At 39.1% G+C, this 15,221-nt stretch overlaps 1 protein-coding gene across 1 annotated transcript; it reads left to right on the top strand.

The window, feature by feature from the left end:
- Nucleotides 1-2,182: 2,182 nt before the first annotated feature.
- LOC123946413 (olfactory receptor 10C1-like) lies at nucleotides 2,183-8,704 on the top strand. The gene is made up of 2 exons (XM_046011831.1): nucleotides 2,183-2,437; nucleotides 7,742-8,704. Exons 1-2 carry the CDS (start codon nucleotides 2,183-2,185, stop codon nucleotides 8,702-8,704), a joined length of 1,218 nt encoding a protein of 405 aa, XP_045867787.1.
- Nucleotides 8,705-15,221: the final 6,517 nt, after the last annotated feature.

Below are 15,221 nucleotides of genomic sequence, written 5' to 3'. Positions count from 1 at the left end.
ATAGCCCCATATTGCCCATCCTTTTTCTCAATACTCCTCACCAACTATCCTACTCAGAAAAAGAGACCCAAGCACTTCACTCCCTGGGTGGAAAAACAGGAGATAAAGGATGGATTTACATTCAGAGCAAAATTGCCCTCCCAGAGAACCTGGCCCATACCCTAATTACTGATATCCACCAATCTCTCCATATTGGCCCAAGGGCACTGAACCAATTCCTCCAGCCCCTGTTTTACTATCCATCCCTACCTAAGGTGATTGAGGCTGTCCATAGGGCTTGTAAAACCTGCTCGGCCTTAAATGCACAAGGAGGAATCCACCGGCCGGGGCCTAACCGTCAACTCCGAGGCCATCAGCCCGGGGAAGACTGGCAGCTGGACTTCACTCACATGCCCCGCCATAAAACCTTTCATTATCTACTGACTTTGGTTGACACTTTTACAGGATGGATTGAGGCGTACCCGCAGCCAGAGAGACTGCAGACATGGTGGCCACAATCCTCATTGAGCACATCATCCCGAGGTTTGTGTTACCCCAGACCTTACAGTTGGACAACGGGCCAGCATTTATCTCCAGCATGACCCAATAGGTGGCCCAAAGCCTCAGCATTACCTGGAAGCTGCACATCCCCTACCACCCTCAGTCTTTGGGTAAGGTGGAAAGGGCCAACAGGTTACTTAAGGCTCAACTCACTAAACATACCCTGGAGACTCACCTTTCGTGGCCCTCATTGTTACCTCTAGCTCTCACCAGACTCCGGGCATCCCCCCGAGGACCATCAGGTTTGAGTCCCTTTGAGCTGCTTTACAGTCAGCCTTTCCTTATCGACCACAACCTCCCGGCCATTCCTCCACCTCTCTTATCCTATCTGCCTTACCTTACCCTCCTCCGGGCCCTCTTGAGAGCCCATGCCGATGCTGTCATACCAGCCCTGAACGACAATACCTCTGAGGAAGCCTGCCCATGAGACTTATCCCCAGGGGACCAGGTGCTTCTCAGAAAACTGCGGCCAGGCTCCCTGCAGACCTGATGGACTGGGCCCCACACGGTTATCCTCACCACCCCAACCGCAGCAAAATTGCTGGGACATACCGCATGGGTGCACATCAACAACCTTAAGCGGGCACCCACAGGTAACGAATGGACCTCCCAGATGGTGGGACCCACCAAACTCCGCCTGGCTAAGACTCCTTCTCATATTCCTCCTAAGCCCCCCGATCCAAGCAATAGAATGTGAATGTATGAGGAGCACATCCAGATACTCAAAATATCTACCTCAACTAGCCTCCCGGTCCACTACCTACTTTTCCTCCTATACCTATATGCCGGCTATCTGTTACTCGGGGAAAACGCCAACTACCTGTACTTCGAAACACGCCCCAGGAAAAACCTTTTGGACCTCCGAACTCTCTCAAACTGGTCGATCCCCTTGCACCCAGTACCCCAAAACTGGTAAAGTTTGCTGGAACTATCTGGGTCATGCCAGTCTCACTGACGGGGGAGGAGTCCAAGACCAGGCGGCCCGGGAAGTAACCAGACAAAAAGTCATTCAATTAAATAACCGGCTCCAAGCCTCAACCCAGCTTACCTACAAGGGTATTTCCCTTGACATTATAAAAAAGATCCCCACCACTGAACAACTAACAATAACTCTCCTAAATGCCAGCTATAATTAATGTGGAATGCCACTGGCAGTGAGGACAGCAACTGCTGGATCTGTTTTCCGTTCTCTACACTCTCTAACTTCGTAGGGATCCCTCTCCCAATCAGCTGGCCACTCCCTAATAACATGATCATCAACCGGACGGTCCACATTGGACCTACTGGAGGAAAAATACCAATCATCAACTCCTCCAACTGTCTCACCTTCGACATGACTAACTCCTCCCTCCCATACTGTACTCCCTCAGGTGTATTCCTCTCATGCCCTCAGGGTACCTATCGTTGCTTAACTGTCAATGACTCCCTAGACTGCACATTTATCTTACTATCCCCCTCAACTAACATCTATTCTGATCCTCAACTCCAGTCCATACTATTCCCCCAGCACCAAACCAAAAGGGCTGCCTTTCTCCCCTTCTTGATAGGCACTGGGATAACTATGGGAGTTGCAACCGGAGCAGCGGGGTTGGGGACTTCCATGGACTTTCACTATAAACTTTCCTAAGCTCTTAACGATGACATGGAGCGGATCGCTGATTCCCTCACAGCCCTACAGACTCAGGTCACCAGCTTGGCAGCTGTCGCCCTACAAAATCAAAGGGCTCTTGACCTCCTAACCACCGAAAAAGGTGGAACATGTCTATACTTAAATGAACAATGCTGCTACTTTGTTAATCAGTCAGGTATAGTTACTTCCAAGGTCAAAGAACTCCGGGACCAGATCCAGACCAGACACCAGAGCACATCTTTCTGGGGCTTAGACCCCCACACTTGGGTAACGTGGTTACTCCCTTTGGCAGGACCCCTATGCCTAATCCTTCTTCTCATCTCTGTCACTCCTTGCATGTTTTGATGTTTACAGGAATGCCTGCAAGAACTCACCCAGGTATCTGTCAGCCAACTTTTACTTCAGCCCTACTCTCACCTGCCCACCTCCAATTACCCCTAACGATGCCCCACCATCAGCAGGAAGTAGTCAGAGCAGAGTCGATGCCCCCGACACCATTATATAAAACAAAAGGTCAGAATGTTGGGGCTGGATAGGAAGGGAAACTCTTCAAGATGGCGGATACCCCAAAATGGCCGAGGTTCCCGTCATCACCTCCTCTTGGGATGCCAATGGATCAATGACCTGCTGACAGCTCCACGCAGGCCCCTACACCTCTCCTTTTGGACTTCCCCAACTGAACCCAATACCCCTCAAACCCCAGAAAAGGAAGTAACTCTGACTGGTCGGATTACAATCCTTCCTTTGCATAGAGGAAGTAACTCTGACTGGTCGGATTACAATCCTTCCTTTGCATAGAGGAAATAACTCTGACTGGTCGGATTACAATCCTTCCTTTGCATATGAGCCGACCAATAGGAAATAGTTCTGCTTTTCAACTTTATGTAAACCCCTGCCACCTTGTCTTGCCCACGACTTCCCTGACTCACTGCCCTCTTTTGAGTTGTGGAACTTTGCTCGAGGGTGCCCACAATAAAGATCTGTTCTCTGACCCTCGCTTGTCTTGGCGGTCTCATTTCCATTTAGTTACCGAGAAACCTGACAATAGGCACTGGCAAACCAAAATTTATTTGACTTACATTACTGCAACATTCACTTTCTTGTGGTATCCTGGAAACAAGCCCCACATCTCTAAGATTTGTTTGTGTATATGTATATACATCTGATAGATATAGATAATTAACAAAGAGTATAATCACAACTCGGGTTTTCAATTCAATAATTTTATATAACTATACACATACACGCAAAAGAAAAAATACTAAATTCTTCCACAGAGTTTCCTCATGACTTTTATGGTCAATTTCCCTCCCCCTAAGGCAAACAGTTTCTGATTTCTATCACCATAGATTTTTGTTTGGTTCTCTAAAAGTTCCAGTGAATTGAATCACACAGTGAGTGGCATTTTGTGTCTGTATGCTTTCATTCAACTAAATGTTCATCATGAGGGTGAGTGACTCAGTTGTTCATTCTATTTTTAGTGGTATTATATGTGTAAACCCAAATCTGTTTATATGCTTGTTAATGAGCATTGGACTTGCTAGACTGTGATGACTATAGCTTTAATAAGCATTCATGTACATTTCTTTTTGCATATTGCATATTTTTTTTATTGTTCTTGGGTGAGAATCTAAGAGTGGGATTTCTGGGTAAAAAGATCATAAGTATGTTTAAACTTATAAGGAACTACCAAACCATTCTGCAATGGTTATAAATTTATAAGAATTCCTATTTTTCACATTCTCAGCATCATTAAATTTTTAGAGGTTTTGTTGTTGTTGTTGTTTTGTTTTGTTTTGTCATTCAGATATTTCTTTGAAGATTAAAAAAATAACCAGAATGAGTGGTACATTCTCTTTCATTTCCTTTTCACCTCACAATGTTTATTTGTACAATTTCTACCATCTATTTCACACATCTATTTCTACCATTTTATTTCTGTAATTTATACAGAAGAGCGAGCATAGGGCATTTAAAGGAAAGGAAAAATATTACATATGTTGGTATTAAGGGAGACAGCCTGACGTCAAAACCCAACTCTACAGTTTTGTACCTATAATATCTTGGAAATTATTTAAGAAGTCTGTTTTTAAGCTTCCTGGTGTTTGTAATGGAGATACCAATACTAATTCTTTCAGAGAGTGGTCATAAAAATTAAATGAGGTGATATAAATTCTCAAGCATGTATCTAGCAAATGATAAACACAAAATATTAGCTACTATTATTGGCCATTTATCATCATCATTGACATTATTACTGAAAGATTATCTTGGGGTGCATGGGTGGCTCAGTTGGTTAAGCGACTGCTTTCGGCTCAGGTCATGATCTTGGGATCCTGGGATTGAGTCCTGCATTGGCTCTCTGCTCAGCAGGGATCCTGCGTGTCCTTATTCCACTCTCCCTGCTTGTGCTTGCTCTCTCTCTCTCTGTCAAGTAAATAAATAAATAAAATCTTTAAGAAAATTATAAAAGCAGAGACTCTCTTAATTGGATTATTTGTTTTTTGGGTGTTGTTTGGTAAGTTCCTTATAGATTTTGGATACAAACCCTTTATCAGATACATCATTTTGTCATTTGCAAATATATTCTCCCACCCTGAAGGCTGTCTTTTAGCTTTTTAATTGTTTCCTGTGCTGTGCAGAAGTTTTTGCTTTTTGATTTTGTTCCCCTTGCCTCAGGAGATGTGTCAAGTAAGAAGTTGTTACAGCTGGGGATGCCTAGGTGGCCCAGTTGGTTAAACATCTGCCTTCTGCTTATGATCTTGGGGTCCTGGGATCGAGCCCCACATTGAGCTCCTTTCCCTCCATTCCTCCCCGCTGTGTGTGCTCCCTTTCTCTCTCAGGTGAATAAAATCTTAAAAAAAAAAAGTTGCTACAGCTGATATCAAAGAGATTGCTGCTTATGTTCTCCTCTAAGATTTTGATGGTTTCATATGTCTCACATTTAGGTTTTTCATGCACTTTAAATGTATTTTCATGCATGGCATAAGAAAGTGGTTCAGTTTCATTCCTTGACATGTTGCTTCACCTTAATATTGTTGTAGTATAAATGAGTTAATCTTTATCTCAAATCAAACATTTTAAGTACTAGAAGTACTGATCTTAGTATGATAATTTTTTTTGTAATTGTTCCACTCTGAGATGCTCACAGTTTTTTAAGTTAATGCTTTAATTCAAAAATATAAATAAAGGTTATACCACTTTATTTCCCAAATGAGAGAGGAAGAGCTTTATTTCAGGTAGTTCTTTTACACAACATTTTAAAAAGTCTCATGATTTTCTACCTTAAAAACACAATGAATAACAATAATGACTAATCTTATGCTGCCCTCTGTTTTTCTCCAGGTATCACCCTGTCTTTCTACTCCCTTTCATGGCCAAACTTCCATAATATGTTGCTGCCATTGGTTTCTTTCATTTCTTAATTTCTATTTACCCATAAATAGCTTCAGTCTGGTTCATGCTCTTAGCTGTCTTTGTTTTGCTGTGCAGAACCTTTTTTTATCTGATGTAGTCCAACTTGTTTATTTTGCTTTTCTTGCCTGTGCTTTCAGTGTCATATCCAAAAAATCATTGCTAAGACCAATGTGAAAGACGGATATTATTCAACCATTAAAGAAAGGAGATCCTGGCATTTATGACAACATGAATGGACCTGGAGGCATTATGCTAAGTGAAATAAGCCAGAAACAGAAGGACAAATACTGTATTAACTCAGTTATGTGGAGTCTAAAAAAATTGAACTCATAGAAACAGAGAGTAGAATGAGCTGAGGGGGGGTGTAGTGAGAGAAATGAAGAGATGTTGGTCAAAGGGTACAAGGTTTCAGTTATAAGAGTAATAAGTCCTGGGGGGTCTAATGTACAGGATGATAACTATAGTTAATAATACTGCTGTATACTTGAACTTTGCTAAGACAGCATACTCTAAGGATTTTTATCACACACAAAATGATAACAATGTGTGGCAATGTGTGTTTTCATTATGCTAATTGTAGTAATTATTTCACAATTCGTACACATATGTAATTGTCATTGTTAAATTGTGTACTTAAACATATATAATTTTGTCAGTTATATCTCCATAAAACTGGAAAAACAAAATAAGAAGAAAATGTGTTAGGTTTGAAGAATGAGAATCCTTGATAATGAAAAGTTTTTACACTTCTTGAGGACAGGGAAGAAAACACATTTTCACATTTAAAAAAAAATTTATTTTCTTAATTTCTTTTCAGTGTTCCAGAATTCATTGTTTATGCACCACACCCAGTCCTCCATGCAATATGTGCCCTCCATAATACTCACCACCAGGCTCACCTAACCTCCCACCCTCCTCCCCTTCAAAATCCTCAGATTGTTTCTCAGAGTCCACAGTCTCTCATGGCTCATCTCTCCCTCCAATTTCCCCCAACTCCCTTCTCCTCTCCAGCTCCCCATGTTATTTTAATTAGTTTCATTGAAAATTTGGAATTGCCCTGATCAGGACAGTTTATTTGTGTTGTTAATTTAAGCACCAATAATAAAATGAAAACCATCTGTGGTGTTTATGGAACCTTCTCTGGAGCCCTGCACTATGCCTATGATATCACAAAGACCTTAACAGTCACAGTCCATTTGAGGAGCTTAAAGATTACAGCAGTAAATATTCATAAATCCAATAATTATTTCAATTGTTTGATGGAAATCCACCAGAAACTTGTTGTTTTACACATTGAAACTTAAGTGATGTAATCTCTGGAAAATATGTTCGAAAAATGAAAACCAAATTTACATAGAATGCTCATTGTTGTATTTCTGAAGAAATCCCTCTTGAGAGAAATCTAATTAAGCTGTGCAATGAATGAAATCCCTATGGTCTTCAGTCAGAATAAAAATATTGCCTATTCCATGACCAATTTGCAATTGTAGAAGGTCTAGAAGTCCAATAAGGAAATGAAAATTCACCTTATGACTAGGTATGTTCTCTTACTCATAATGTCCTGTAAAATTACAGAGGTCGTAGAAAGGAGATTCTGTTAGTTTTGGTTTCCATGGATTTTAGCTGCCTAATTGTTGACTTATTCTTTTCAAATCTAAATGAGTCAAAATATATATGAAAATGAATTGATAAATGGCTAGAGTGCACTCCATCCCAAACCCTTAACTGTGGCTTTAAGAAAAGTGTAGAATTCAGAACCTGAATATAGCATGATTATATTTTACTATATACACTTCAGTTTTATATAACTTCCTTACAATTAGAATACCTTATATTACTTATGTAACACTCTGTATATAAGACTAGAATGTCAGTATGATAAAAATAAAAAATATATAATGTAACTTAAAGCCATTGTTTTCTTTTAATTTCTGTAAATATACCCTAAGATCTAGAACTCAAAATCAGGAAGAAATATTGCCTCCATTTTATTTGGACATTTATTTAGAAAGATTTAGCAAAAGGAACCCAAATGACTAGGTTCTATGTAAGACCACTGATCATAGGAAACTCCTTTGCTAAAGTTTGATAGAAAACCATGCTAGGTGACTGGATTCCCTTCAATATTTTCTGTCCTCTCGGTTGTCTCCACAGATATCTGGCTCTGAGCCAACAATGAGTAGAAATCAGTCCTTCTGTACCACATTCACATTCATGGCTTTTTCTTCTCTAGCAGAGTTACAGCCTGTGCTCTTTGTTGTGTTCTTAGTCATTTACTCATTTACTGTGGGAGGAAACCTCATCATCATCTCCCTGATCTGGGTAACCCCTTCCCTGCACACTCCCATGTATTTCTTCTTGGTTAACCTGTCTTTTCTGGAGATGTGCTACATTACCAGTGTGGTGCCTCAGATGCTAGTGCACCTGCTGGTGGAGACCAAGACCATAAGTGTGGGGGGCTGTGCAGCTCAGATGTACATATTTGCCATCTTGGGACTGACAGAATGCTGCCTGCTGGCAGCTATGGCTTATGACCGCTTTGTAGCTATTTGTTATCCGCTGCATTATACTCTGCTGATGGGCCCTCGTGTGTGTTTGAAATTGGCCGTGGCATCTTGGACCACTGGGGTGGTGGTGGAGTCAGCCCAGATCACCCGCATCTTCAGTCTGCCCTTCTGTGGAACAGGAAAGATTCATCACTTTTTTTGTGACATCATGCCTGTAGTGAAACTGGCTTGTGTTGATACGTCCCACATTGAGATTGTGATGTTTGCTGTCTCCGTGCTCTTCATTATGACTCCCTGTTTGCTCATCCTGTGCTCCTACTTGAGAATTCTTGTAACCATCATGAGAATCCCTTCAGCAACTGGCAGACGCAAAGCTTTTTCCACTTGTTCATCTCATATCCTCGTTGTTTCTCTGTTCTATGGCACTGCCTTATTCACTTATCTTCAGCCAAAGACTGCACACACTCCAGAAACAGACAAAGCAACTGCACTCATGTACACAGTGGTCACACCTGCTCTGAATCCTGTTATCTATACCTTGCGGAACAAGGAAGTAAAGGAAGCCTTTCAAAGAGTAACACAGAAGACCCCTCTTAGACAAATGGCCTAACCTAGCCATAGTAGATGAAACTTACACTATTTATACAGAAAAGTTACCCAATGTTTTATGATCCCTCTACAAATATACATTTTTCTTAAAGTATTTATTGCATCCAATTGGGAAACATTTGTAAATGTTGTACATTTTTCAATGCGTTTAAGCAAAAAGCAACTATGCAATAGGATATTTAAATAATTGATCTTTCATTTAATCAATAAATTACCAAACACTTCTTGTGTCCTAGAGAGTATTCTTTTTTTAAAAGATTTTATTTGGGGCACCTGGGTGGCTCAGTGGGCTAAGCCTCTGTCTTCGGCTTAGGTCATGATCTCAGGGTCCTGGGATCAAGCCCCACATAGGCTCTCTGCTCAGTGGGGAGCCTGCTTCCTCCTCTCTCTCTGCCTGCCTCTCTGCCTACTTGTGATGTCTCTCTGTGTCAAATAAGTAAATAAAATCTTAAAAAAAAATAAAAGATTTTATTTGTTTATTCATGAGAGACAAAGAGATAGAGGCAGAGGGAGAAGCAGGTTCCCCCACTGAGCAGGGAGCCCGATGCAGGACTTGATTCCACGACCCTGAGATCATGACCTGAGAGAAGGCAGATGCCCAACCATCTGAGTCACCCAGGAGCCTGATAGTATTTATTTTTCTTTCTCCATTGGTACTAAGCTTAAGGTTCGTATCCCTTGTATCACTGAGGAACATGAAATATTCTTGTGGGAAAAGATTAAAAATGAATAGGAAGTAATCCTTACACTTTTTTTTAAAGATTTTATTTATTTATTTGACAGAGAGATCACAAGCAGACAGAGAGGCAGGCAGAGAGAGAGAGAGGGAAGCAGGCTCACCGCCGAGCAGAGAGCCTGATGCAGGACTCGATCCCAGGACCCTGAGATCATGACCTGAGCCAAAGGCAGCGACTTAACCCACTGAGCCACCCAGGTGCCCCAATCCTTACACTTTTGGTGTCAAATACATGCTGTTAGAATTTAAGTTCTTAAGTGGCATATGCTCCCTTACTTAGCTCTCTATAATTAATAATCATGCATCTTAAATAATCAACTGTTAATAAATACTAGTGAGTGATACACACTATAATACAATTCTAAGTATTTAAACTACCGAAGTGTTTAAAGTGTCTAACTTGTAAATCTGGTGGGATCTTAATTCTTTATCCAAAACTAAATTCTTCCCTTGCTCTTATTCACTCAGTGCTTGAGTTTTCATATGAATGAAGTTTTAGAGAATTTTCTCCCTATTTGACATTCACTCTTGTTACTCCCTTTGTAAACCTTGTTTAAATGTATGGGTTTGAAAATAACATGGAGGACATGGGGAGATGAAGGATAAGGGAGTTGAGGGAAATTGGAAGGGGAGGTGAACCATGAGAGACTATGGACTCTGAAAAACAAACTGAGGGTCTAGAAGGGACAGGGGATGGGAGATTGGGAGAACAAGGTGGTGGGTATTAGTAAGGGCATGTGTTGCATGAAGCTCTGGGTGTGGTGCAAAAACAATGAACACTGTTATGCTGAAAAGAAATTAAAAAAAGGAAAAAAATAAATGTATGGGTTTGAATATAATATCCTATAGGGGCTGCCCATTTATTCTAGCTAATTAACTATTACATTTTTGATCCCCAAGTAATGAAGAACAAGACTTCCATAAGAGATTAAACTAAATAACTTTTATTTTTTAAAGCTTTTATTTATTTGTTTGTCAGAGAGATAGAGAGCACAAGTAGGCAGAGCAGCAAGCAGAGGAAGAGGGAGAAGCAGACTCTTCACTGAGCAGGGAGCCCAATGTGTGGCTTGACCCCAGGACCCTGGCATCATGACTTGAGCTGAAGGCAGATGCTTAACTGACTGAGTCACCCAGGCACCCTTAAACTAAATAACTTTTTAAACAAATACTGATTTCTTATGGCAACTTTGGAGAAGTGAGGTGACCAAAAAATGTAAATGTTCAGTGATATATTGTAAAAATTAGGGTTAACTTTTGACTTTTATCTTAGCATTGTTTACCCCAGAGTCAAGTCTTAATACCAGTGCAAGTTATTTATTTGGAAAGGACTCAGACTGGGAAAATGACACAGGCAAGGAAAGACAGACACTAAATTGTCCATTATTATGACAGGTACCATAAAAGGGGCCCAAACTTTATTTTTATGGAGGAAATAGTGTAAAACACAATCCTAAAATGTATCACTACATAGTTCTATATACATACACAGTTATTCTCATAAATCATTGATTGAGGTTTGATCTTAGGAAGTGATCACTCTGACACTATTACTTCACTGCTAACTGTAGCAGACTTCTGTAAATGCCCTCAGGAATAGTGATCTGGATTTGTGGCATCTGGAATGCATCTGGAATTGGATCTTAAAATGGCAAAGTTGAAGGGATATAGGAGGTGATACTGTCAGTGAAAGTTACAAGTTTATCCACAGAAGTATTTGAGATACTTGTGACAGTTAAAGGAGGTAAAGTATAGGTATGAATTGGTATCAATATAAAATAGGAATTTATATTTCAATAATTCTTTTTCTCTCTTTCATTTTCTGACTCTGGAGAATGGTAGCTTCTTCAAGACCAATGCTAGAACTATATACCACACAGACAAGAGAAAAATGTAAATCTTGTCCTATCAATCCCTTCTTATCATAGGTTGACATTCACCTCAACTACTAATTGAGTTTTCTTAGAACTCTACAATTGGTCTCTTTTTTAGAATAGCCTTCACAAATACAAATTTAACATTTGTAATTAATCAGCAGATGAAAGACTATAGATACAAGTCCCAAGAACATATTCACATAGTTGGTTTAAGTGTGACTATTTTTCAAAATTATCCAATGAAAATTTCCTATGATCCATTACTTAAACTGAATATAATTAGTCATTTTTACTATTTCTTTTTCTACTTATATTCATTTAGTGCTATGAGTGAAAAAACAAAACATACAATAAACTATTATTTAGGTATTTGTTCATCAGAGCATCTGCCATTACAAATATTTTATAATGTTTTATATAAGGTAATGTGACACCCCTTCATTTGCATTTAGGTTTAAATACACCTATTATCTTAAAAATGAAAAGAAAATCCATCTTTTTAGTGCTCTGAGCCATACTTTCAGGTTCCTTTTGTATCCTACCACTACCGTTGTTTGGATATGCATCCTCATGGGCTAGAAGGACTTGAGGAACTCCGTCATGTATCTTCCAATGCAAAACATCCCCTTTGTAATAAACATAAGTGAGATGGAGATTTTTCTACAGAATTCCATTCAAATGCACTACACCTTTTAATGTGTTTATCATAATGCAATTACAGAAGAACAAATTATTTTCTTTTTGGTAGGGTTTATAGTTTGTGGTGATTAAATGCATAAAACTTTATTAAAAATCACCTAGTTCATGTCCTGACACTGAGTAGCCATGCAATAATAGTTACTATTAATTTTATTAATAATCAATAAGCTTTTATAAAAATCCCTGTCTTGTAAATTGTTTTGAGACATTCTTTTGCACCCAGAAATTTATATTTCTGCAAAAGATTTTATTGTATTTGTGAGCCTGCTCCCAGGCATAGTTTAGTGTTCCATGTGCCCCAACTTCTCATACTCAAGTAAATCAATTAATTAAAATAGCATTGTGAAGTAAGTTAAGTCCTGTGAATATAAATACATAAGTTTTAGCATTCACATACACAAGCAATGGTGTTTTCATGTCTTAACAGTTATTCTGATTATTTAATCATACTGTTTTCTAATAACAATTATTCAGTATTCTTATCATTGATGTTCAAGAAAGGTCAAAATCAAAATAATTCAAGGGGACAGAAAGTGAAGCATCTAAACTTGATAACCAAGAATTCACTTCACATTGCAGGATGTGATAAAATGGATACCCATATCATGAGCCACTGGTCCTCTCAGTTACCTTACACTCACTATTTTGGGAAAAAGATTATATAATGTGCATGCATGTGTGTGTGTGTGTGTGTGTGTGTGTGTGTTTATTTGCTGAGCTGATGATAAAAATATGACACTGTTATGCAAGTTTTTCCTACTTATCTTATTTTTACATTGTGCTTGTCTCCCCTCCATTCTTCTGTATTCCTTTGTATTGAATACACAATATATTGTTTTGCTCAGCTTTATCATCATTGTCAAATTACCACCCAGGTCCTAAGTTTTAGAATAATGATGATCAGAACCTGGATGTTTATCGATAGAATTACAACTGGAAAAGATTCAGCTGGATATTTTCAACTCAGAAACTAAACATCACTGCAAGTAGAAGCTGCACAAATGTATTTATCTCCTGTATCTGAACAATATGAACATGTGCTCCCTCCTGTTGAGAAGTATCTGTGGTTGTACATGATGATGTGGTAATCTCAGATAAGAGAAAGTTCAAAAGAAGGGAATGACTGAAGGCTCTGTAGGTATTGCAGTAACAGAGCCTCACCCCCCTTCAAAGCTTTCTTTTAGTTGTGTCTGAGACACATAACATACACTTCACATATGTACTCCTCACCCCCAACTCCAGTCCAACAGCTGCCAGTCACCACAGGGTGTCTGATCTCTTATATTGTCTTGCTCTCATTTTCAAATACTCACTGCCCTGTAAACCCACTTAGAGAAGGTTTACTGTTGCTATCTATTCCGAAACTATTAAGATATCCATTCATGTTCGCACCAGAAGTAATGTTTCTCAACATTCATTTCCCCAGAATTTCAGAATGACACTGAATCTTCAGGGAAAAAGGTGAAAAAAATTTCTTTACCAAACTTGTGTAACATTTTATTTCTTGAAATCAAAGCAGCTTATCCCCAGGTCAAAAGTTTATCAAATATTTTCCACACATACCACAAAAGATAAATCAATACTGACTTTTGGTTTAGAAAAATGAGGAGATGTTTCAAAAAGCAACCTCACAAATTACCCTATTGTAAAATGAATGGTAAGAAAGATTTGTATAGATCCTGAATTTAAGTAAGAAAAAGTTATGGACACTAATGTGATGCTTTCCAGTACATGCCTACTTCTCTGAGACTGGCCCAGCACTTAGCTTCTCCATGTTAAGACAACTTGATGTCACTTCCACAGTCAAAACTGATTTTTTAAAAGATTTTATTTATTTATTTGAGAGAGAGACAGAAAGAGAGAGCATGAGCAGGGGGAGGGGGAGAGGAAGAGGGAGAAGCAGACTCACCACTGAGTAGGGAACCAGACATAGGGCTCATTCTCAGAACCCTGGGATCATGACCTGAGCTGAAGACAGATGCTTAACCAACTGAGCCACCCAGGTGAACCTCCAAGACCTATTTTAAGTACCAAAAGTCTTTAGCCAGGATTGCTAAGGATTTTAATTTTATGAGTTTTTTTTTTCTATGTTCCTCAGGAAGAAAGAGCTGAACATATTATACAATGCAAAAGTAATCTTTGTGACCAGATGAAATGATTCAAGAGAAATTTCTCAGATGCAGGAACCAAAGTATATGGTTAGTGTTCAGGCTCTTTCCAAAGATAGCAATACATACACTGTCATTATGTTTTAATTTTTGAATTTTTAAAGATAATGCTTTCTTTTTTTTTTTTTCCCCCTTTTATTAATTTTTTCAGCGTAACAGTATTCATTCTTTTTGCACAACACCCAGTGCTCCATGCAAAACGTGCCCTCCCCATCACCCACCACCTGTTCCCCCAACCTCCCACCCCTGACCCTTCAAAACCCTCAGGTTGTTTTTCAGAGTCCATAGTCTCTTATGGTTCGCCTCCCCTCCCCAATGTCCATAGCCCGCTCCCCCTCTCCCAATCCCACCTCCCCCCAGCAACCCCCAGTTTGTTTTAAAAAGAGAACTCTAATAAAGATTAAAGAAACGTGTCACCTTCAAAAAAAAAAAAAAAAGATAATGCTTAAGTAAGACAAAAAGTTTCTTCTCAATTTCTACATACAGGTGCCAGTAGAGACAAGTAGATGTAAAATATTTGTTAATAATTATTGATTGATCTGACAACTTGATTAATCTGATGAGGATAATAACTCAGAATAAGATTTAGTACACTTATAAATTTTCATCAAGTTATACATCTTCAATACAAACAATATGTCAATTCAAGTTACCAACTGCCAAATAAATGCCTTATAAAAAAGGAAATGACATATAACTATATTCATACTTTACCACTTATAGAAATTTATTCAGAGGCACTTTATTTAACTATGCAGGATTAGGAGATTGACTTGCCATTTGAAAAGCTCCCAAGTAGTGCCATCTGATGGCTGTAATTAGTGGTGATTGTTTCTGAATGTATGCCTGGACATTTTTTTTTCCATTTTATTTATTTTTTCAGCATAACAGTATTCATTGTTTTTGCACAACACCCAGTGCTCCATGCAATACGTGCCCTCCCTATTACCCACCACCTATTCCCCCAACCTCCCATCCCTGACCCTCAAAACCCTCAGGTTGTTTATCAGAGTCCATAGTATCTTATGGTTCGCCTCCCCC

This window comes from Meles meles, chromosome 7, assembly GCF_922984935.1.
Source record: "Meles meles chromosome 7, mMelMel3.1 paternal haplotype, whole genome shotgun sequence".
NCBI lineage: Eukaryota > Metazoa > Chordata > Mammalia > Carnivora > Mustelidae > Meles > Meles meles.
This window is presented reverse-complemented; position numbering and strand designations above follow the sequence as displayed.

Coding starts and splice junctions, on each gene's coding strand:
- LOC123946413 (XM_046011831.1), top strand. CDS start 2,183: ATGGAGCGGATCGCTGATTCCCTCACAGCCCTACAGACTCAGGTCACC. Junction 2,438..7,741: donor GCTTAGACCCCCACACTTGG/GTAACGTGGTTA, acceptor TTGTCTCCACAG/ATATCTGGCTCTGAGCCAAC.